The sequence below is a fragment of the Rhinoderma darwinii genome, chromosome 1 (assembly GCF_050947455.1).
Source record: "Rhinoderma darwinii isolate aRhiDar2 chromosome 1, aRhiDar2.hap1, whole genome shotgun sequence".
In the NCBI taxonomy this organism is placed as follows: domain Eukaryota; kingdom Metazoa; phylum Chordata; class Amphibia; order Anura; family Rhinodermatidae; genus Rhinoderma; species Rhinoderma darwinii.
In genome coordinates this window covers 83,132,922-83,156,063 of record NC_134687.1, presented here as the reverse complement: position 1 = coordinate 83,156,063, position 23,142 = coordinate 83,132,922, and the positions used below count along the sequence as shown (strand labels likewise).

General features: G+C 43.8%; 1 protein-coding gene across 1 annotated transcript in view; it reads right to left on the bottom strand.

Moving 5' to 3' along the window:
• The window catches only part of PDGFRL (platelet derived growth factor receptor like), a 181,903-nt gene that overhangs the window by 106,735 nt on the left and 52,026 nt on the right, over nt 1-23,142 (bottom strand). The window contains exon 2 of the mRNA XM_075849624.1: nt 19,153-19,444. Within this exon, the coding sequence (XP_075705739.1) occupies nt 19,153-19,444 (292 nt within the window). The remainder of the gene's footprint in view (nt 1-19,152; nt 19,445-23,142) is intronic.

The following is a 23,142-nucleotide window of genomic DNA, read 5'->3' as shown; positions in this document are numbered from 1 at the left end:
GTTACATTATTGTAATTACATATTATCTGACTATATTTGGAAAAAATGAACAAGAAGCTTTTTCATAGTTTTATATTCATATTGCGGCATACCCGTAACTAAGATTGAATTTATGTCACGTCTGTTAATGGATTTCCTCTTCACAAAAGACAGTGCGATATATAAATTGCATTTTTGGCTGACCAACCAGACTTTTGTGTTCCAAGAGACCAGAATATGCCTATCTCACAAATGACAACTTGACCCGACTTCCAGTTTGTTACCAAGATGCCAAAAAATCTCATTTGGATTTGTTTTATAATTGTGCAGTGAAGTATATCGTGAATAGATAGTCAGGTGGTGAATTTATCAAGTTAAATACTGCCTATGTAAATGAAAAGACAAATGACATTACAGGACATAGAATTCGTCAGTTGCACACAGTTTGGACTCTTCACAGTCTACACATTGTATTAATATTACACTATATACAATGCCAAACTATATGCACAATTCTCTCTGTGTTTAAGGATTTACAATTAAATTTTAAAATAGCCATATATTAGTAAATCAGAAGTTAGAGCAGTAGCCGGAGTTTGGTAATTATGTTTATTTGACGAAAAAGAAAATATTAGCATTTTTCTATTTTACTGCCGTGACCATTTTTGAAAAAGTGATAACAGGATGTGCAGCCATATTTGTTGTCATTTTTGAATAAAGAATTACAGAATTTTTCATTTGTCTAGTTAAGCATATTAAAGTCAGTTTAGATTAAGTAACATACTATGCATCTGGGACTTTTTCATAAAGTACAACAACTATAATGTTGTGGTTAGAGAATTAAATGAAAGGTGTGAAAACGTTTAATATAGGCCATGAAGCCTCATGGTGGTGTACAGGCTAAGTACTACAATAGCTAGTCTTATCTATGTGGTAATAGTAATCCAGGGGTGGCCTTTAAGCACAGATGTGAGGATTGCCTGAATTGGCCTTGAAATGGGAAGTCTAGAAGTCATCTTGACCATCTTAAATAAAAGCTGTGGCCATTTAACACCTAAATATCTTGTGTATTTATTTTTCGGTTTTGTTGTTTAGGTATTGGGAGGTATCACGGACTCAAGATATTTGGATACAATTGTGCGGAATCAAGGTTTGTATAAACTTTGATTCTCCCTATCCTTCAGACCACACATCCAAACCAGTACTACTTCCTGTCACCTCCACCTAAAAAAAACCCCAAAGCATTTCTTTTATAAACCCTTTGTCAACAAAAATGCTTGTACATCCCCTCATCATGTCCCGCCTAGACTACTGCAACATCCTTCTCTGTGGCCTCCCATCTAACACTCTTGCACCTTTCCAATCCATCGTTAACTCCGCTGCCCGGTTAATCTACCTCACCCCTCATTCCCCTACTGCCTCCTCCCGCCAGTCCCTTTACTAACCATGACATTCAAGGCAGTTCAGAATCTCCATACATCTCTGCCCTAATCTCTTTATATCTTTGCACACATAATCTCCGGCACTCACAAGACCTTGTTCTCTGCTCTCCTCTTGTTTGTTCCTCACATTATAGCCTTTAAGATTCCTACCTATACTCTGAACCTCACTACCCCAACACATTAGACTCTCCCACCATCCAAACCTTCCTAAGCAACCTGAAAACCCACCTCTTTATATAAGGTTACAACCTACCAAAACCCTGCCAGCACTACACTATCGGATGAACAGCTTCTACCCTCATAAAATGTGAGCCTGCGTGAAGGCTCTGCACTCCTTTTGTACCAAGCTTATTGTAGTTGTTTTATTGTCCCATGTTATATAATTAAACTCTTCTGTATTTCCTATGTACAGCGCCCTGGAATTATTGGCGCTTTCAAATAAATAATAATAATGTTGGTACTTATTGTATTGAAATTAAATATGGTTTAGTCAGTCCTAGGACTTTTCAACAACCTGGATAGAACAATAGGCCTGGCAAAGATATTTTCTATAGGCCAATATGTATCTATATTTTGTACATATAGCTAAGAGATTTTCAGGAGATCAACCTATGATGTAAAATATGCACTTTAATATGGCCAGTTAGGTGATTGCCACATTTGTGCCAGAAGAATAAGAACAGTGCTGAATTATGCGGAGATTACACAGGGCATGTATGTCAGGGGGCTCCACCACGTTGTAGACAGGGCCGGCCTTAAGGGTGTGCGAGATGTGCGAGCGCACAGGGCTCTGCCCCCTTCAAGCATGTAGGGGGTGCCACTGGGCTCTGCCTCTACTCTGTGCTCTGTTCCACACACAGAGTAAATAAAGGCAGAGGAGGAAGCTCCGGCCAGAGCCCGTCCTTCACGAAGCCTGTGATCCTGTCAGCATGGAGAGATGGTGAGTGTCTGTGTGTCTCTGTGTATCTGTGTGTGTGTGTGTGTGTGTGTGTGTGTGTGTGTGTGTGTGTGTGTGTCTCTGTGTATACAGTATGTGTCTTTGTATGTGCATATGTTACAGTGTATGTGTGTCTCTGTGTATACAATATGTGTCTCTGTTTGTATGCGTATATGTTAGTGTGTGTGTGTGTGTGTGTGTGTGTGTGTGTAGTGGGCATACAGTATTTGTTTGTATGTGTATATGTTACAGTGTGTGTGTGTGTGTGTGTGTGTGTGTGTTTATACAGTGTGTGTCTCTGTGTATACAGTGTGTGTCTCTGTTTGTATGAGTGTATGTTAGTGTGTGTGTCTGCATGTGTTTATGTCTCTTTGTAAAAGTGTGTGTTCAATATTAAAGTGGAACAGATAAAATGCAGATATCTGTGCTGCCTCCTATATACCCTGCTGCCCCTATATATCCTGCTGCCCCTATATATCTTGTTGCCCCCTATATATCCTGCTGCCCCTATATAACCTGCTGCCCCTTATATAAACTGCTGCCTCCTATATAACATGATGTCCCTTATATATCCTGCTGCCCCTATATATCCTGCTGCCCCTTACATACTCTGCTGCCTCCTATATACCCTGCTGCCTCTATATATCCTGCTGCCCCCTATATATCCTGCTGCCTCATATATACCCTGCAGTCCCCTATTTTCCCCCGTCTGCCCTTATATACCCTGCTACCCCTTATATACCCTGCTGCCCCTTATATACCCTACTGTCCCTCATATACCCTGCTGCCCCTATATACCCTGCTGCCCCTTATATACTCTGCTGCTTTTATATATGTCTCTGTGTGTATGTGTGTCTGTGGGTATAGTTATCATCTATGGCATTATCTGTACTCAGAGAGTTATCACTGTGTTATCAGCGGTGTTACATAGGACTGCATGTAACATTTACTGCATTATCTGTATTCAGAGGGTTATCACTGTGTTATCTGTGGTGTTACATAGGACTGCAGGTAACATCTATGACATTATCTGTACTTAGAGAGTTATCACTGTGTTATCAGAGGTGTTACATAGGACTGCAGATAACATCCACTACATTATCTGTACTCAGAGTGTTATCACTGTGTTATCAGCGGTGTTACATAGGAGTGCAGCTAACACTACTACATTATCTGTACTCAGAGAGTTTTCACTGTGTTATCTGTGGTGTAACATAGGACTGCAGGTGACATCTACTACATTATCTGTACTCAGAGAGTTATCACTGTTTTATCAGCGGTGTTACATAGGAGTGCAGGTAACACTAGTACATTATCTGTACTCAGAGAGTTATCATTGTGTTATCAGCGGTGTTACATAAGACTGCAGGTTACATTTACTGCATTATCTGTATTTGGAGAGTTATCACTGTGTGTTACATAGGACTGCAGGTAACATCTACTACATTATCTGTACTCAGAGTTATCACTGTGTGTTATCTGTGGTGTTACATAGGACTGCAGGTAATATCTACAACATTATCTGTACTCAGAGAGTTATCACTGTGTTATCAGCGGTGCTACATAGGACTGCAGGTAACATTTATAGCATTATCTGTATTCAGAGAGTAATCACTGTGTTATATGTTGTGTTACATAGGACTGCAGGTAACACTACTACATTATCTGTACTCAGTTATTACTGTGTGTTATCTGTAGTGTTACATAGGGCTGCACATGAAGTCTACAACATTATCTGTACTGGGTATATATGGGTCTGTTTGTGAATGTGTCTTTGTGCTTGTATATATGTGCCTTTTATGTATTTGTATATGTCCCTGTCTGTGTATTTTTCTGCCGGTGTGTGTGCATATGTGTCTGTACGTCTATATATTTACCTGTATGTATATATTCCAGAATGTGTGTATGTATATTTGCCTGTATGTCTAAATATCTGTCTTTATGTATGTACAGTATATATGTTCCAGCGTGTCTATATATGTGGTTAATTTTTGGTTTGTGTAGGGGGCGGCAATAGAGAATCCCGCACAAGGCGCCATTCAACCCAAGGCCGGCCCTGGTTGTAGAGCTAGGGACCTCCATCCTCCCTACCCAGTCTGGTTCTTCACATCCAGTTATTAAAATCCCAACCAAAACTGGAAAACCAATAGTCTGTTGGGTTAAAGGGAATCTTTAGCTCCCTGCCACTTACCTTTTAGCCTGTGGCCAATTCGGCAACCTATTTCCAGGCAGACTGGTGACAAGCCATGATGTTATCATGATCCTCTGTTTGGAGCTGAATGTATGCTGGGCCATAGACTGAAAAAAACTGTGATTGAGATAGGGGGTCAAGTGTGGTCTGGGTCCCAGAGGTGGGATTGGGGGCCCTACCAAACCTTATCCAGCCATGAATTACATTGGTTATTTACTAGCTCCATAGACATTAAATGCTGTAATATAATATAAATGTATTTATTGTAGACTTGTGCTTGTCCATAAGCTTACACTTCCCAGATCTTCACTTCTAGCTTGTGTGTGGAGAAAATAAATTAAGTGGAAAATGGCATCACTTGATGTGACACTCGGCTCCTATTCTCAGTGTTCATTGCTATGCAGAGGTCAACTAGAGAGCAAGTAGCACCCTGGAGTGTCTGCTCTATGTGCTCTATGAGCTACCTTGTTAATCGAACTGTGTGTTTGTTATAAATATGTCTGCATTTCAATGTTACCCATTCACAGAGAGCTGTGTGATCTCCTGTTGACAGATTTATAGTTACTGTCTTTCTACGAGGCACACAACTAGCCTGCCCTGACTAGACTCCAATATTTTCTCATCACTTATGAATGTTGTCTTGTGTTTCTCTAGTTTGTCATCTGAGGGTAGAAGGAATACCTTTACTTTCAGGTAACAGGCTCTGAATGTACCAAAAAAGGAAACAGATTTATTTGCTGACACAACTCTTACTTTCTCACAGTCTAAACCGTGTTTCCCAACTAGGGTTTACATGGGGTTCCTTTGAACCTGGTTCTCCAGAAAACAGCAGCAGCAAGTCCTTTCACTTTACAGTAGTAAACTGATTTCAGCCTGCCCAAGGAAGCTTGGCATGCAGCAGGCAAAGCAGTCAACTAATCGTGTTTAGAATAGGGTTTATAGACAACTCTACCCGCACCTTTGCCGTGTCTTTGAGGTGAGAATAGGAGAAGGGGTTCCCTGGGAATATAATTTATTTTTTAGCATTTACCATATGGTAATAACATTGTAAACCACTGGTCTAAAGGTAACACCAAAGTAAAGGTTTAAAATTAACATGGTTTTTATATACATGGCACCAGAAAGACAACTTAAAACACCAAAAGTTGAAAAGTTTTTATATACATGGCACCAGAAAGACAACTTAAAACACCAATACTTAAAACACCAAAAGACAACTTTGAAACACCAAAGTAAAAGTTTAAAATTAAAATATATGAACTTGTTTTTATATACATGGCACCAGAAAGAGAACTTTGTGTTTATTGCATTAATTTAGAGTTACTTCCACAGACATGTTTGCTAGTTGAGAAGTACAGGTAATATTCAATTTATGCAATCCAGAATCAGCCACAGTGGTTTGGGCCCATGGGAAATAATCTTAATGGGTCCCCTTACCAACCACCATAGTTATAATATATATATATATATATATATATATATATATATATATATATATATATATAATAGTCATAAATGTCAGATAGATGCGGGTCCCACCTCTGGGAACGGCACCTATCTCCAGAATGGGGCCCCCTAAACCCTGTTCAGCCGCTCTCTGCTTCTATGCTACGCTGCTTCTGTAACTGCCATTCACTACTATGGGACTTACGGAAACAGCGTAGCTCAGCGAGTGGCTGAACGGGGTTTAGGGGGCCCCGTTCTAAAGTTAGGTGCGGGTCTCAGAGGTGGGATAGATCTCTATGGGATCTCTATCTCTATGGGATAGATATCTATCTGACATTTATGACATATCCTGTGGATATGTCATAAATGTCTCTTATGGAAAACCCCTTTAATGGTGTCCTCAATGCTGAGAAATACAGGCAGATACTTATCCATCATGCAATACCATCAGGGAGGTGTCCTCAAACATACAGCTAATGCCATTAAGAACTATCTTCAGCGTAAAGAAGCACAAGGGGCCCTGGAAGTAATGATATGGCCCCTACAGAGCCCTGATTTCAACATCATCAAGTCTGTCTGGGATTACATGAAGAGACAGAAGGATTTGAGGAACCCTAGGATCACAGAAGATCTGTGGTTAGTTCTCAAAGATGTTTTGAACAACCTCCCTGCCGAGTTCCTTCAAAAACCGTGTGCATGTGTACCTAGAAGAATTGACAATATTTTGAAGGCAAAGTGTGGTCACACTAAATATTGATTTGATTTAGATTTCTCTTCTGTTCATTCACTTTGCATTTTGTTAATTGAAAAAAAACAACAACTATTAACACTTCTATTTTTGAAAGCATTCTCACTTTGCAGCATTTTTCCACAAATGCCTAAAACTATTGCACACCACTGTACATCTAATGTGTATGGCCTGTCTAACTGCCTTTGTGCTTATTTCACAATCCTACTGGGTTTAGGAGACATACTTTAGATAAATGTAGGTAATTTTTAAACATTTTGGTATGGGGTACGACCAATGATGAGGCCCAGGTATCACAATGTTCTGGCTGGTAAGGCCCCAGTAGAAAAAAAAATGAGCCGCTGTGATGTAAACGGATCTGCTCATAGGTTCCCTCCTAAACCTAGTGGATTTCCTTACTACTAGAAATACATCTATAATACTAACCATTTTTAACATAGTAAAATACAACATGCAGAATAAGATGCTTTTAGTTTTATAGTGTCTGCCTCCAAGTCCATGTCCCATGATAAAGACTACTTGTAATCTTGCTCTAACCTCATTATCTATGAAGACAAAACATTCACCACTAGTGTAAAGGCCCCTTTACACGGGCCAATGTGTAAAGGAGCCTTCGGCCTCATGCACACGGCCGTGCCCGTAATCATGACCCGTAGCTGCGGGCATGGCTGGCACGGACCATAAAAAGCAAAAGATAGGACATGTCCCATCTTTTGCGGTACACTTCTATGGCCCGTAAATAAACAGGAAGGTGTCTGTGAAGTAAGTCCGTAATTGCGGACTGTAATTGCGGTCCGCAATTACGGGTGATTTTATGGTCGTGTGCGTGGGGCCTAAGTCTGTGCTACAGCTACTGATAATAATCTTTAACCCTTTCATGCCGACAATCTGTATATTCACGTCCTTTTCGCACATACCCCGTGCTGCCAGGACGTGTATCTACAGATGTCTGTTCCAGCCGGCATAGCGCTGTGAAAAGCGCTCGGACGCCGGCTGTGTCAGTGTCTGCGGCTCCCCAGCAACCTGTTCTCTGACAGAGAATATGATCACCGTTATTAACCGCTTCCTGACGTCCCACAGTAAATTCACGTCGGCGCTTGCTGGGCTCTGTGCAGCGCCGACGTGAATTCCCAGTTGGTGTTAAAAGCGCGATCCGGGTGTCTCAGAGTAGCGCTGACACCCGGATCGCGCTGTTAATCCCTGCCTCTGGTCCCGGAGACATGACCGGGACCTGATTGGTTCAGGTCCCGATCATGTGATCGCAGGGAAAGTTTGTTGTAGCAACAAACTGTAAAGTTTATTGCTACAACAAACTTTCCCGGGTACCGATTGCGGGTGCTGCCGTCGGTTGCATGGCAAAACCGGAGGCCATACCGGAGGCCTCCAGGTCTGCCATTCACGGAAGCTGGTCCTCATAGGCTTCCTGCCAGTGTGACTGTCAACGTCACACTAAGGGTATGTGCACACGCTAGCTTCCTTTTACCTCTGAAAAGACAGACTGTTTTCAGGAGAAAACAGCTGCGTCGTTTCAGACGTAAAAGCTCCTCCTCGCATTATGCGAGGCGTCTTTGACGCCCGTAATCTTGAGCTGTTCTTCATTGACTTCAATGAAAAACGGCTCAAATTACATTTCAAAGAAGTGCGCTGCACTTCTTTGACGAGGCAGTCATTTTACGCGTCGTCGTTTGACAGCTGTCAAACAACGACGCGTAAATTACTGGTCGTCGGCACAGTACGTCGGCAAACCCATTCAAATGAATGGGCAGATGTTTGCCGACGTATTGTAGCCGTATTTTCAGACGTAAATCGAGGCATAATACGCCTCGTTTACGCCTGAAAATAGGTCGTGTGAACCCAGCCTGACAGTTTATAATATGTTACACTGCCTAGGTAGTGTAATGTATTATAGCAGCTATCAGTGCTGCAGGTCTACAAATGAAAAGTTTAAAAAAAAAGTACTAAAAAGGTTTTAGAAAAGTGTAAAAACAAAAAATGCTTTTTTTCCTATAATAAGTCTTTTATAATAGGAAACAAAATAAAACTTTAAAAAGGTACACATATTTGATATCACCACGTTCGTAACGACCCCAACTATAAAAATATAATATTATTTTTCCCGCACGGTGAACACCGCAAAAATTAATTAATAAACAATACTAGCATCACTATTTTTTTGGTCATCACACCTCCCAAAATATAGAATAAAAAGTGATCAAAAATTTGCATGTACCCTAAAATGATACCAATAAAAACTACAAAAAAAAAAGCTTTCAGAATATGGTTACACAAAAAATAAATAATATTATAGAAAAATGATTTTATTGCGCAAATGCCACAAAACATAAAAAAACAATATACATATGGTGTCGCCGTAATCGTACCGACCTGCAGAATAAAGTCAAATGTAATTTATAGCGCACAGTGATTACTGTAAAAAAAAGGACAAAAACATTGTCAAAATGTATGTTTTTTTTGTCACTTTGCTTGTCAAAAAATGGAATAAAAAGTGATCAAAAAATCACATGTACCCTAAAATGGTACCAATGAAAACGACAGATTGTAACGTAACAAATAAGCCCTCATACGGCTCCGGTGGAGAAAAAATAAAAAAAGGTTCTGCCGCTCAGAATATAGCGACAGAAATTGTGCCAAGTGTCCAAAAGCGGATAAGATTGGGCACCATTTATCAGTGCGACACGAGCCACACATCTATGAATTATTTATTTACCCCCTTATTATACCCTCTTATTATGCCCTGATGTACTTTGCCCAGCTTACATATGCCACCACATTGTAAATTGAAATACCAGCAAAACCCCAAACAGAACTATTACCAAGCAAAATCCGCGCTCCAAAAGCCAAATGGTGCCCCCTCACTTCTGAGCTCTTCCGTGGGTCCAAACAGCAGTTTATTGCCACATATGCGGTATTGCCGTAATCGTGAGAAATAGCTTTACAAGTTTTGGGGTGATTTTTATTCTTTATTCCTTGTAAAAACTATATTATATTTTCAATTCAAACAAGAGAAGTGAGGACCCTGCTCGCAAGAGTTTACAATCTATGAGGAAATGAGGGAGAGACTAAGGCTGTGGAACTACTGTCCCGTACTGAAAACATGATTACAGTACCGGACATTTGTCCTGCAGCGAGGCAGGGACTCCTAGTATCTTACATAACTATAGTGCTCGGAGCCTGGCTCCCTGCAGTGTGTTCGGTCCGGGACCTTGCGGCCGAAATACGTTCCGTCCATTACGGACGTAACATGCTCGTGTGAACCCAGCCAAAATGTGAAAAATAATTGTTGAGTACAATGGTCCAGCCATCTTTTGTACAATATGGGATAGTACAAAAAAAGTTGCATGAGCAGGTCACCAGCCAGTATCTGTGTATGACAGACATGAAGTGTATTAGGGTGCAAGGGGTGTGGGGGATACTGCTGAATGAAGGGGTCAAGTTCTCATGACTAATGTAAAAGGGGGGCCAGGGAAAGCAGTCAGATTAGGAAATGTTATAGGCCTGTCTAAAAAGATGCGTTTTCAGGGCATGTTTAAAATTCTGGATGTTGGAAATTAATCTGATTGTCTTGGGTAGCGCATTCCAGAGAACTGGTGCAGCACGAGATAAGTCTTGGAGACGGGAGTGGGAGGTTCGAATTATGATGGTGAATGTTAATCTAAGGTTGTTGGCAGAACGTAGATTGCGAGTAGGCTGGTAGACAGAGATGAGGGATGAGATGTAAGGAGGTGAAGCACTGTGGAGAGCTTTGTAGGTGAGAGTAATAAGTTTGAATTTAATTCTGAATGCTATAGGCAACCAGTGCAGTGACTGGCAGAGGGTAGAGGCATTGGTGTAGTGGTTGGTCAGAAAGATGAGCCTGGCTGCTTCATTGAGGATAGATTGGAGAGGGCAGAGTTTAGTGAGGGGAAGACCGATTAGTACGGAGTTACAGTAATCAAGACGAGAGTGAATCAGAGCGACAATGAGAGTTTTGGCTGTTTCCACAATAAGAAAAGGGTGGATTCTGGAGACGTTTTTCAGGTGAAAGTGACAGGAGCGTGTAAGTGAATGAATGTCTGAGTCAGAAATAACCCTAAGATAGTGGGCGTGCTGCCTTGGAGTTATGGTAGTGCCACACACTGTGATGGAGACATCAGGTTTAGGTAGGTTAGTAAATGGTGGAAACACAAGGAGCTCAGTTTTAGAAAGATTCCATTTCAGATGGAGAGATGACATGATGTTAGAGACAGCGGACAGACTGATCGACTAAATCCACTGATACACTGATACACTAAACTCTCAAGGGATACAGATGGCTTGCAGCTCTAATACAACATCACAAGCTTTCTGCTCATACCACTGAAAAGCAGGATAAGTAACGGGATTATACCAAGAGAATATTATTTTAATTAAATAAATCCTTTCCAGATTTAAAGCTTTGCCTTCATAGGTTTTAAAAAGTTTCTGGCAGCATAAAAATGCATTCCACTTAAAAACATATTTTATATTCAATGCTTTTTTATAAATGTTTTTAATCACTCTAAATGCTCTTGGAAGGAACATTATACATATTTTGGGTAACATTCTGTATGTTAAAATAATAATATAAAAACAAAAGCCCAAAACTCAGTGAGAAACTTCACTGCCTTGATGAACAAGACTGCGGGATTCTCAAACAGTTTTCAAAAGATTCCAGTCAATTTCTCAGTTATTTTATTCAGTTTAAAATACTTATCTTTTAAGTCATTGTCTAATAAAAGATATATGCACCAATTATGTACATGGCATTGTCATATTTCATGGACCTGTAAAGTTAAAGGGGTATTCCCAAAATTATAAATTATCACCTGTCCACAGACTAGGTGATAATTTTCTGATCACTGGGGGCCCCACCGCTGGGACCCCCACCAATAGTGAGAGCGAAGGTCCTGAACCCCAGGATCCTCCTCACTGCACTCCTTGCAGTGAGGAGAAGCTTCATTGGAGTGGCGGTCGAGCATGCGTGCTGCCGCTGCATTCACTGTCTTTGAGAATGATGGAAACAGCCGAGCGATGTACTCGCTGTTTCGTCATTCCCATACACTTTGAATGCAGCGGCAGTGCGCATGCTCAACCGCCACTCCATTTAATGTTCTTCTCACTGTGGTTGAGCAGACTCGAGCGGTGGGCCCCCAGTGATCAGAAAATGATCACCTACCCTGTGGATGTCACGATCTGTGGGTATCTGGACCCACTGGGCCGTACCACCAAAGTGGGATAGCAGCTGGCCAAACAGTGTACCAAGTAAAGTCAATAGTCCGAGCAAGGGTACCTGTGGTAGTACAGAAAGTAGTGGTGGCTAGGCTCAGATGGGACCTTGGCAGCAGACACCAGGCGTGGTATAACACAACACGACTCCAATTCTCTTAAGGCACAGGTACAAGGTAGCATGGGATACAGAATACAGGTAGCAACGGGAACACTGGGAACAGGAAAACACTAAGGGACCATTTTCTAGACTGACACGTGAAAAAACACAACAATGCTCAGGCAATGAGTGAAGGGGAAGGGCCCTTCGAATAGTCCAGGATGATTAGACATTTCTAAACATGTGTGCGTGCTGACCCTTTAAGGCCAGGACTGAGCTCACGCGCGCACCCTAGTGGTCACTGCAGGCCAGGACGGCCGCATGTGCCGGCATCTCTAGGAAGGAAGATGTCAGCAGGATGAGAGAAGTCTGCGGTCTGCTGCTGCGGACGTTAAAGTATCCCCCCTCTTACGCCCTCTCTTCTTGGGACCAGAGCGAGAGAGGAACTTCTTAATGAGGATAGGAGCATTGAGGTTCTCCTCTGGCTCCCAGGACCTCTCCTCTGGTCCAAATCCCTTCGAATCCACTAGATAGACGGTTCATCCTCCTACTTTTTTGGTGTCCAGGATCTCTTTAACTTCAAATGTATCAGATGAACCGCCGGAGGTAACTGCGGGACCAGGAGTCTTGGAGTAGCAGTTCAGGACCACAGACTTCAGGAGGGAAACATGAAAGGAGTTGGGGATCTTGAAGGTAGGAGGCAGCCGAAGCTTGTAGGAGACAGGGTTGATCTGTTGCAGGATCTCAAAGTGTCCGAGGAACCTGGGAGCACACTTGTGTGACGGCACCTTCAGGCGTATATTCCTAGAGGACAGCCAGACCTTGGTACCTGGAAGGATCTGAGGCAGCTCTCTTCTCCTTGTGTCCGCCTCACGCTTCATGCGATCAACCGCCAGCAGAATAGAGGATCGGGTTTGCTGCCAGATCTGCAGGAAGTCCCTGAATGCAGAGTCCGCTGCGGGCACCTGGGACGTAACTGACACCGGGTGAAGAATTTGTGGGTGTTAGCCGTAAACGCTGAAGAACGGTGTGGCAGCAGTGGACTCACTTGTATGGTTGTTATAAGAGAACTCGGCCCAAGGAAGAAGCTGCACCCAGCCATCATGCTGCCTGGAGATGAAGTGTCGTAGGTAGTTCTCCATGATCTGATTAATCCTCTCCACTTGACCATTGGACTGGGGGTGGTAGGCTGAGTTAAAGTCCAACTTTACATTAAGGAATTTACAGTGGGCTCTCCAGAACTTTGAGGTGAACTGAACTCGCCGATCAGACACGATATGCAGAGGTAAGCCGTGCAGGCGGAAGATGTGTTGGATGAAGAAGTTGGCCAGTCGAGAAGCAGAAGGTAGGCCGGTCAGCGGAAGAAAATGAGCCATTTTCAAGAAACGGTCCACCACGACCCAGACCGCACTGCATCCAGCATAGAGGGGCAGGTCCGTGACAAACTCCATTGCTATATGCTGCCAGGATGAATTGGGCACAGGCAGCGGCTGGAGCAGACCAGCAGGCTTGGAGTGAGCAACCATGTTAGCTGCACACACCGTGCATGACAAGACAAAGTCCACGATGTCTTTGGGCAGCGTGGGCCACCAGAACTGACGGGCAATCAGATCTGGGGTTTTACGGACACCCGTGTGCCCCGCCAGTTTGGAGCTGTGTCCCCAGCAAAGGATTCTCCTCCTGTCTGCCAGGCGTACAAAAGTCCTCCCCAGAGGGATGTCTCTAACTTGCAGAGGATTAACAGAGATGATGCAGGACAGATTAATGATATTTTGCGGAGACTCCATGGTGTCCTCTGTCTCGAACGACCTGGACAAAGCATCGGCCCTCGCATTTTTGTCGGCAGGTCGGTAGTGGAGCACAAACTGGAACTGAGCAAAGAACAGCGACCACCTGGCTTGACGGGGGTTCAATCGTTGGGCCAACTGGAGATAGGTGAGGTTCTTGTGGTCAGTATATATCAGGATGCGGTGAGCTGCACCCTCTAATAGATGTCTCCACTCCTCCAGAGCCAATTTGATGGCCAATAACTCCCGATCCCCAAATGAGTAATTGCACTCTGAGGAAGAAAAAAGTCTAGAATAATAGCCACATACCACTGCCTTCCCTTTGAAGCCTCTCTGGAACAGAAGTGCGCCTGCACCAACAGAGGAGGCATCCACGACCAACGAAAACTGTAGGGATACATCGGGATGATGGAGGGTTGAGGCAGACACGAAGGCACTCTTAAGGCTATTAAATGCAGATTCTACCTCTGGAGTCCACACCTTGGCGTTCATACCTTTCCTGGTGAGGGTAGAGATGGGAGCCGTCAGTGAAAAGAAGTATGGGATAAACTTAAACTAAAAGTTGGCGAATCTCAAAAAGCGCTGTATAGACCTCAAGCCTTGAGAACGTGGCCATTCCAAGACGGCCTTTACCTTCTTAGGGTCCACCTTGAGGCCTTGATCCGAGATGATGTAGCCCAGGAAAGGGAGAGATTTTTTCTCAAACACGCACTTCTCCAGCTTGGCATACAGGCGATTCTCCCTTAGTCGCAGCAGAACTTGACGGACATGTCTCTGATGAGTCGTCGGATCTGAAGAAATAATTAAAATGTCATCGACATAGACCACAACACAGACATAGAGGAGGTCTCGGAAGATGTCATTGACGAATTCCTTGAGGACCGTGGTAGCGTTACACAGACCAAAGGCATCACCAGGTATTCTTAGTGCCCCTCTCGAGTGTTAAATGCCGTCTTCCACTCATCACCTTGACGGATTAGAATCAAGTTGTAAGCCCCATGCAAGTCCAGTTTAGAGAAGATCTTGGCTCCTTTTATGCTGTCAAATAGTTTGGAGATTAGGGGTAACGGATATGTGTTTTGGACCGTGACTTGATTGAGACTACGGTAGTCAATGCAAGGCCGAAGAGATCCGTCTTTTTTCTTGAGAAAGAAGAACCTGGGCCCGGCCCGGGGGGAAGACTTCCATATGAAACCCCTCTCCAGATTCCCCTTGATGTAGATCGACATGGACTGAGTCTCTGGCAAGGAGAGAGGGTATACCCGGCCACGGGGAGGGGATGCATCTGGAACCAGTTTAATGGGGCAGTCATAAGCCCGGTGTGGCGGGAACATCTCAGCCTCCTTCCCACTGAAGACATCCACAAATTGAGAGTACTGAGGAGGCAATCCTGCCAATGACTGGGGCAAAGGAGACTGGACCGGATGGATCTGCGACAGACAGCGATTGCGACACTTGAGACCCCATTGGAGAACCTCTCCGGAATTCCAGTCCAGAACTGGGACATGTAGTCGAAACCAAGGCAGACCCAGCAGCACAGGGTTGACAGCTTTGGGCAGAACGAGAAATGAGATTAGCTCTGAATGAAGGGCTCCAACTTGGAGTTTCAGCGGTTTGGTCTCAGCTACGATTGGGTCGGGCAGAGGCAGTCCATTCCCTGAGGCGACAGCCAAAGATGTCCTCAGGGGGACTGTGGGCAACTGAAGAAGATCCACTAGGTCTTTCCGGATGAAGTTTGTTGCGGACCCAGAGTCCAGATATGCAGAGACCCGGTGCGTCTTTTCACCAGACACTATGGTCACGGGAATGGACAGTCTAGAGGAGAACTTTCTCCCTAGCGCCGTTCCACCTAGGGTTGTCTCTCCAACCAATCCTAGGCACAGGAGTTTCGATTGCCTCTGCGGACATCAACGCACAATATGGCCTCCGAGGCCGAAATACAGTCAAAGTCCTGAAGTGCGTCTGCTGTGTCTCTCCTGGACAGACAGTTTAAACAGGTCCACCTGCATAGACTCCTCTGGTGGGAATCTTGCATCCCGGTGAGCCTCTTGTGATTGCTCCAGCATCCTCATGTCAATCCGTATGGCTAAATGTATGAGGTCATCCAGGGTAGGTGGCAGAACACGAGTGGCGAGCTCGTCTTTAATCTTAGGAGACAGTCCCTGCCAGAATGTAACACCCAAGGCCTCGTTGTTCCAGGACAGCTCTGCCGCCAGGGTGCGTAACTGAATGGCATACTCGCCGACGGAGGTGTCCCACTGGCGAAAGGTCAGCAGAGATGTAGCTGCTGAAGGGACTTGTCCAGGTTCCTCAAACACTATGCAAAAAATCTGTAGGAAACACTGGAAGTCCCGGGTCCCTGACGTTCTCAGATGGAATTCGCCCATGCTAGGGACTTGCCAGTAAGAAGAGAGACGATAACAGAGATCCTTGCGCCGTCAGTAGAAAATGCTCTGGCATGTAGGCTGAAGTGGATCTGGCACTGGTTCAGAAATCCCCTGCAGGTTTTCGCATCTCCATCATAGCAATGAGGTAGTGGCAGAGAAAATCGTGGGTCAGTACTGCCAGGAGGTGTAGCAGGAGGAACACGAGAGGCAATAGGTCTCGGTATGGTGGTATTTTTTCGGTCACTGTATGGTGGCATTATCCAGTCATTGTTATTGTGGCTTTGACAGTGCCTGATCAGTACTGTATTCCTTTATCTATACTGTATTGTGACAAAACCCTCTAGACTGCTTGTATGGCTCTATTAAAGGCTATGTACTCCTTTGACATTGTTGTTTTTTTGTGTTTTGTTTTTCTAACTGACTGAACAATAATTTTTTTTTTTTTCAATACAATTATTTTTTAAATAAAATTGAGCATCAATGTGATTGGTGCAACTTCCTAAATACATTTTCTTAAAAATGATTTTGACTTTTTGAGATACAGCTGCTTTATATTCTGTATACAGAGCAGCTGTATCATTCGCTAAGATCTAAATCTCTCAAGTCCGCGGACTGACGTGTTCAGTGACAGCGGGTACTCTGTGTCTCTGACATGCAGGATTGAGCTGTTATCGATCACATCTAAGTTCATCACTTAACAGGTGGATCCTGCGTGTCAGAGACACAGAGTACCCGCTGTCACTGAACCCTTCAGTGCCGCTAACCTGAAGAATACAGGATTCAGCGCAACATACAGCTGCTCTTTATACAGAATACAAAGCAGCTGTATCTCAAAAAGTAAATACAATTTTTAATAAAATGTATTTAGGAAGTTGCACGAATCACATTGATGGACAATCTTTTTTTAAATGTCATTAAAAAAATAATAATAATTGTTCAGTCACTGTATGGCGGTATTATTCAGTCACTATATGGCAGTATTGTTGAGGTCTCTGTATGGCGGTATTATTAAGTCACTGTATGGCAGTATTATTCAGTCTTAGTTGTTGTGTCTTTGACAGTGCCTGATCAGTACTGTATTCCTTTATCTAATCTGCATTGTGACTATACCCTCCAGACTGCATGTATTGCACTATTATTAAGTCATTACATGATAGTAATATTCAATGACTGTATTTGGGTAATGGTGTTATTATTTAGTCACTGTATGGGAGTATTATTCTGTCACAGTATGGTGGTATGTATCATCAGTAGTGATGATATTTGCACTATAACACTTAACAGTAAGGGATTGATATAGGTGATTAATGGAATGAACAGAAAAATGCATACATGTTATAAACAGGGGTAGAGAAAGATCATTTTAGTAAATGCAGCATTAAATGTAAAATGCAGGATACCATATCAAATCCTATCATATCATACCGTACCCTGTACCAGTGGAACTCATTGCCCTGCACAAACAGACTATAGGGGACCCACATGTAGTGCTTGAAAACCAAATTAAAAGGTCAATGCTAAACACTGTACAGTATTCCTAAATGTTTTTTCCCAAAACACAGAAGTTCATCATAATTATGGAAAAGTGGGTAGAAACATGCAAATTGTCCTTTCTGGCCCTGTGGCCCACTATGCATTCAGTAACGCAGGTCTATGGCCTAATACAGGCATGTAAGTACAGAGCCATTTGTTCCACCTTGCTCTATAAAAATAAATATACCCTGAAATAAAGTTTTATAACAATCGCTGAAAATGTCTGCAGGAATGGAGAGATAAACAATGCTTCTGCAGTCAGTCATAATATAATAACATATAATCATATATTTTCTGAATTAACATACCATTCTAAAGTTAGGATGGGCGATAAGAAAACAGCCTGCATATTAAATTACTGCTCAGATGAAGAAAAATGGACCAGAGGGAAAGGGTGAAAATGTGGAATTCCAACAATGCAAAGATCTTAAAATGACATGTGGCGAACCTGCCTACTCAGCATTTATAAAAAGTTTAGGAAATGTACAAAAAATACAAGCTCCAGCATAATTCAGAAATATAATGACTGAAGATTACTGTGCAAAGCTTCTACACCAATTACCACTAATATGGATATATAGAAATCTGCTAGAACGTGAGTTACCTATGCCTTTATGCAATTTAATTAATAGCCAGACCTTATTATATACAAATGTCTTTAAATTAAGGTATTAGATGCTCTAATGACACTAAAATAGGGTGATCGGGGAACAGTAAGTGGGTGCTATTGCACCCAGTACATTATTGTTATTAGGGCATCTAATAGTTACGCAATTTTAAAGTGGTTTTTCATTCACACAAAATATATTCATTCATTCGGCTATGTTCATACTGCGTTTAGTTTGCACGTTTGGCATATGCACCAGGAAATGGTCCCGGTATATACACTGTGATTATCCATAGAGTATAATGGGCCGGACATATGCCTAAAGAGTGTCCTTTTGGCTAACATCTGCCAGTACTTATTTTATCTGTATTGAAAAGCATCATCGACTACGCTTTTCATTTCAGAGGCATCCCGCAACAAAACTTATACCAGTACACCACAGTTTACAATTGGTGACATGTGCCACTGTATGACATATGCAGCTTTATGTTCGGAGCACGTCGGGAGATTTATTGTGTGAACAGAGCTTTAGGCTAGTTGGTTTTGCTCAGGTGTTCGTGAGAACCACAATGTTTGCACATCATTTTCCATCTGTTAAGCCATATTTGAGGAACGACATGCATTTTTTTTTTACACAAAAATAGGAGTTGATATCAGCAGTAGAAGTTCTTTCCTTTATCCCTCTATTGGGACTCAATTAGTCAAAAACTTCAGAAGGGTACAAGGATTCCATTTCATTATGGACGCTTACCTGAGTCTAGAGTCCTTGAATGTGTCCAAGTATTCAGGATAGTTCCATGTTATCTTCTCCCCCTTACATCTAAGCTCAATGCTCTGCCCTGCTAATATGGTGAGCATAGCCGGGGGCTTCTGGAACCGGCCCTTGTCCATAACTTGTGTCATAATAGAGTGCACCTTTGAGGTGGGCTCTGTGGATTCCTTCAGCTTTATAACTTTTGGTTTTAGCTTCTTTATTGCTGGTTTAATTTTATTTTCTCCAGGCTCTTTTGGACGTTTTCCTTTGCCTGCTGGTTGGCCAAAAACTAGAAAAAATGTGAAGAAACGTTAAGTATTGCTAAATAGAATTTTTCTAAAAAAAAGACAAGAAAATAGGCAGGAAAGCATGAAGATGGGATGCTATTACAACTACCTACATCCTACAGTGGTTGTCATCCACCTTACCCCAAAAAATGAATGGCATATAGATTTGGTTAACATCCTGTAATAAATTTGCCTGACACAGCTTCTTTGTCGACGCCCGTGGTTAATCAGCCTGCATCTGTGCCTAGGTCTGTTAGAGTGACTCGATCTGCTACCACTCAGGCTAGGAGGCTGAGGAGTGGGAGAACCTATCACAGCCTGGCCAGACGGTTCTAGCTCCCGCCCTCGGTCTATTTATACCTTTATTTCCTGCTTGTCTTTGCCTGTGATTCTGTCCTGTTTCCTGGCTCTGCTGCTCCTGCTATTTTTATTCTGTCCTGTTTCCTGGCTCTGCTGCTCCTGCTATTTTTATTGACCTTGCTTCATTTTGACCCTGGCCTTACTGACTATGCTCCTGCTCTGCGTTTGGTACCTCGTACACTCCTGCTTTGACTCGGCTCGTTCACTACGCCTGTTGCTCACGGTGTTGCCGTGGGCAACTGCCCCATTTCCCTTAGCTTCTGTGTACCCTTGTCTGTTTGTCTGTCGTGCACATATTGAGCGTAGGGACCGTCGCCCAGTTGTACGCCATTGCCTAGGACGGGCCGTGCAAGTAGTCATGGACTGAGTGGCGGGTAGATTAGGGCTCACCTGTCTGTCTCCCTACCCCGTCATTACATAATCACAGTCCCATATACCTTTTCTACCCTGGTCCCTGACACAACTATGGACCCCCTTGAGATCCTGGCTCAGCAAATGCAGGACATCTCACTACAGGTCCAAGCCCTGGCTCAGAGGGGCAACCAGCGTAATGCTACCCTGGTAGTACCCCCCACCTCACCTCTTGAACCCCACCTCAAGTTGCCTGACCGGTTCTCAGGGGACCGTAAGATTTTTTTTCCCCTTTCGGGAGAGTTGTAGGCTCTATTTCCGTCTAAGGCCCCACTCCTCAGGTTCTGAGAGCCAGCAAGTGGGTATAATTATGTCCCGGCTCCAGGACGTGCCCCAAGAATGGGCCTTCTCCTTGGCTCCTGACGCCCCTGAACTTTCCTCTGTTGATCTTTTTTTTTCTGCTCTCGGGCTCATATATGACGAGACTGAAAAGACTGCCTTTGCCGAGAGTCAGCTGGTGACCATACGTCAGTGTAAGAGACCCGTTGAGGAGTATTGTTCTGACTTTAGGAAGTGGTGTGTAGCTTCTCGGTGGAATGACCCTGCCTTGAGGTGCCAGTTTAGATTGGGTCTGTCGAACGCCCTGAAAGACCTGTTAGTTAGCTATCCCTCTTCGGACTCTCTAGATCAGGTTATGGCTTTAGCGGTACGTCTTAACCGACATCTCAGGGAACGACGACTCAAACGTTTTTGTGCTTTCTCCTCTGGCTCCCCCACGATGGCTCCCGAGGTTCCGTTGCTTCGTTCTTCCACGGAAAACTCGGATGAACCAATGCAACTAGGGGCCTCCATGTCTCCCCAACAACGTAGAGAGCTCCGCAGGAAGAATGGTCTCTGCTTCTACTGTGGGGATGACAAGCATCAAGTGAACAACTGTCCTAGGCGTAAGAATAAGCAGCCGGAAGAACTTCCGCGCCTAAGTGACCATCGGGGAGGTCACTTGGGCGCACAGGTATTTCCCGTTAATATGAAGCCTAATAAAATCTTGCTTCCCTTTCAGGTCTCTTTTGGTGGTAGGTCTGCCACCGGCAGTGCCTTCGTGGACTCAGGGTCTTCTGCTAATATTATGTCTGTGGAATTTGCTATGTCTCTAGCTATGCCTTTAATTGATTTGCCTAAACCTGTCCCGGTAGTGGGTATCGACTCCACCCCACTTGCTAATGGTTATTTTATGCAGCATACCCCTGTTTTTGAACTCATTGTTGGCTCCATTCATTTGGAGCAGTGTTCTGTGTTGGTGATGCAGGGATTATCGTCCGATTTGGTTTTAGGCCTTCCTTGGTTGCAGATGCATAATCCCACGTTTAACTGGAATACTGGGGATCTTACTAAATGGGGTAATGAATGCATGACTTCCTGTTTTTCTATTAATTTGGTTTCTCTCGCTGAGGAGGTGGACACTCTACCTGAGTTTATTCAGGACTTCGCTGATGTTTTTTCTAAAAAAGCCTCCGAAGAGTTACCTCCTCATAGAGAGTATGATTGCGCAATCGATTTGGTACCAGGAGCTAAGCTCCCTAAAGGTAGGATATTCAATCTCTCTTGTCCTGAACGTGAAGCCATGAAAGAATATATCCAGGGAAGCCTGGCCAAGGGTTACATTTGCCCCTCTACTTCTCCGGTAGGTGCTGGCTTCTTCTTCGTAGGGAAGAAGGATGGTGGTCTTAGGCCATGCATCGATTACCGGAACTTGAATAAGGTTACTGTAAGGAACCATTATCCCCTTCCTTTGATTCCTGATCTCTTCAATCAGGTTCAGGGGGCCCAATGGTTCTCTAAGTTTGATCTTCGGGGGGCTTATAACCTTATCCGAATCAGGGAAGGGGATGAGTGGAAGACTGCGTTTAACACGCCCGAAGGTCATTTCGAATACCTCGTCATGCCCTTTGGGTTGTGTAATAATCCCGCGGTCTTCCAGAATTTCATAAATGAGGTTTTAAGAGACTACCTGGGGGTATTTCTTGTAGTGTACCTTGATGATATACTTGTGTTATCCAAGGACTGGTCCTCCCACATTGAGCATGTCAGGAAGGTGCTCCAGGCCCTTAGGGAAAACAAACTCTTTGCTAAAACTGAAAAATGTGTGTTTGGGCTGCAGGAGATACCATTTTTGGGTCAAATCCTCACTCCTAACGAATTCCGCATGGACCCTGCCAAGGTTCAGGCTGTGGCGGAATGGGTCCAACCTGCCTCCCTGAAGGCTTTAAAGTGCTTCCTGGGGTTCTCTAATTATTACAGGAGATTTATTGCTAACTTCTCGGTCATCGCTAAGCCTCTTACGGACCTCCTCCATTGGCCTCCTGAGGCTGTCCAGGCTTTTGAGGTCCTTAAGAGGTGCTTTGTCTCTGCCCCAGTGCTGATTCAGCCTAACCAAATGGAGCCATTCATCGTGGAGGTTGACGCCTCCGAGGTGGGAGTGGGTGCTGTCTTGTCCCAGGGTACCAGGGGTCTTACCCATCTCCGTCCCTGTGCCTACTTCTCCAGGAAGTTCACCCCCACTGAGAGTAACTATGACGTTGGCAACCGCAAACTTTTAGCCATTAAATTGGCATTTGAAGAGTGGCGCCACTTCCTGGAGGGGGCTAGGCACCAGGTAACGGTCCTTACCGACCACAAGAATCTGGTTTTCTTAGAATCTGCCCGGAGGCTTAGCGATGACCGAGAAGTTAGCAATAAATCTCCTGTAATAATTAGCGAATCCCAGGAAGCACTGTAACGCCTTCAGGGAGGCAGGTTGGACCCATTCCGCCACAGCCTGGACCTTGGCGGGGTCCATGCGGAATTCATGAGGAGTGAGGATTTGACCCAAAAATTGTATCTCTTGCACCCCAAACACACATTTTTCGGTCTTATCAAACAGTTTGTTTTCCCGAAGGACCTGGAGCACCTTCCTGACATGCTCAATGTGGAAGGACCAGTCCTTGGAAAA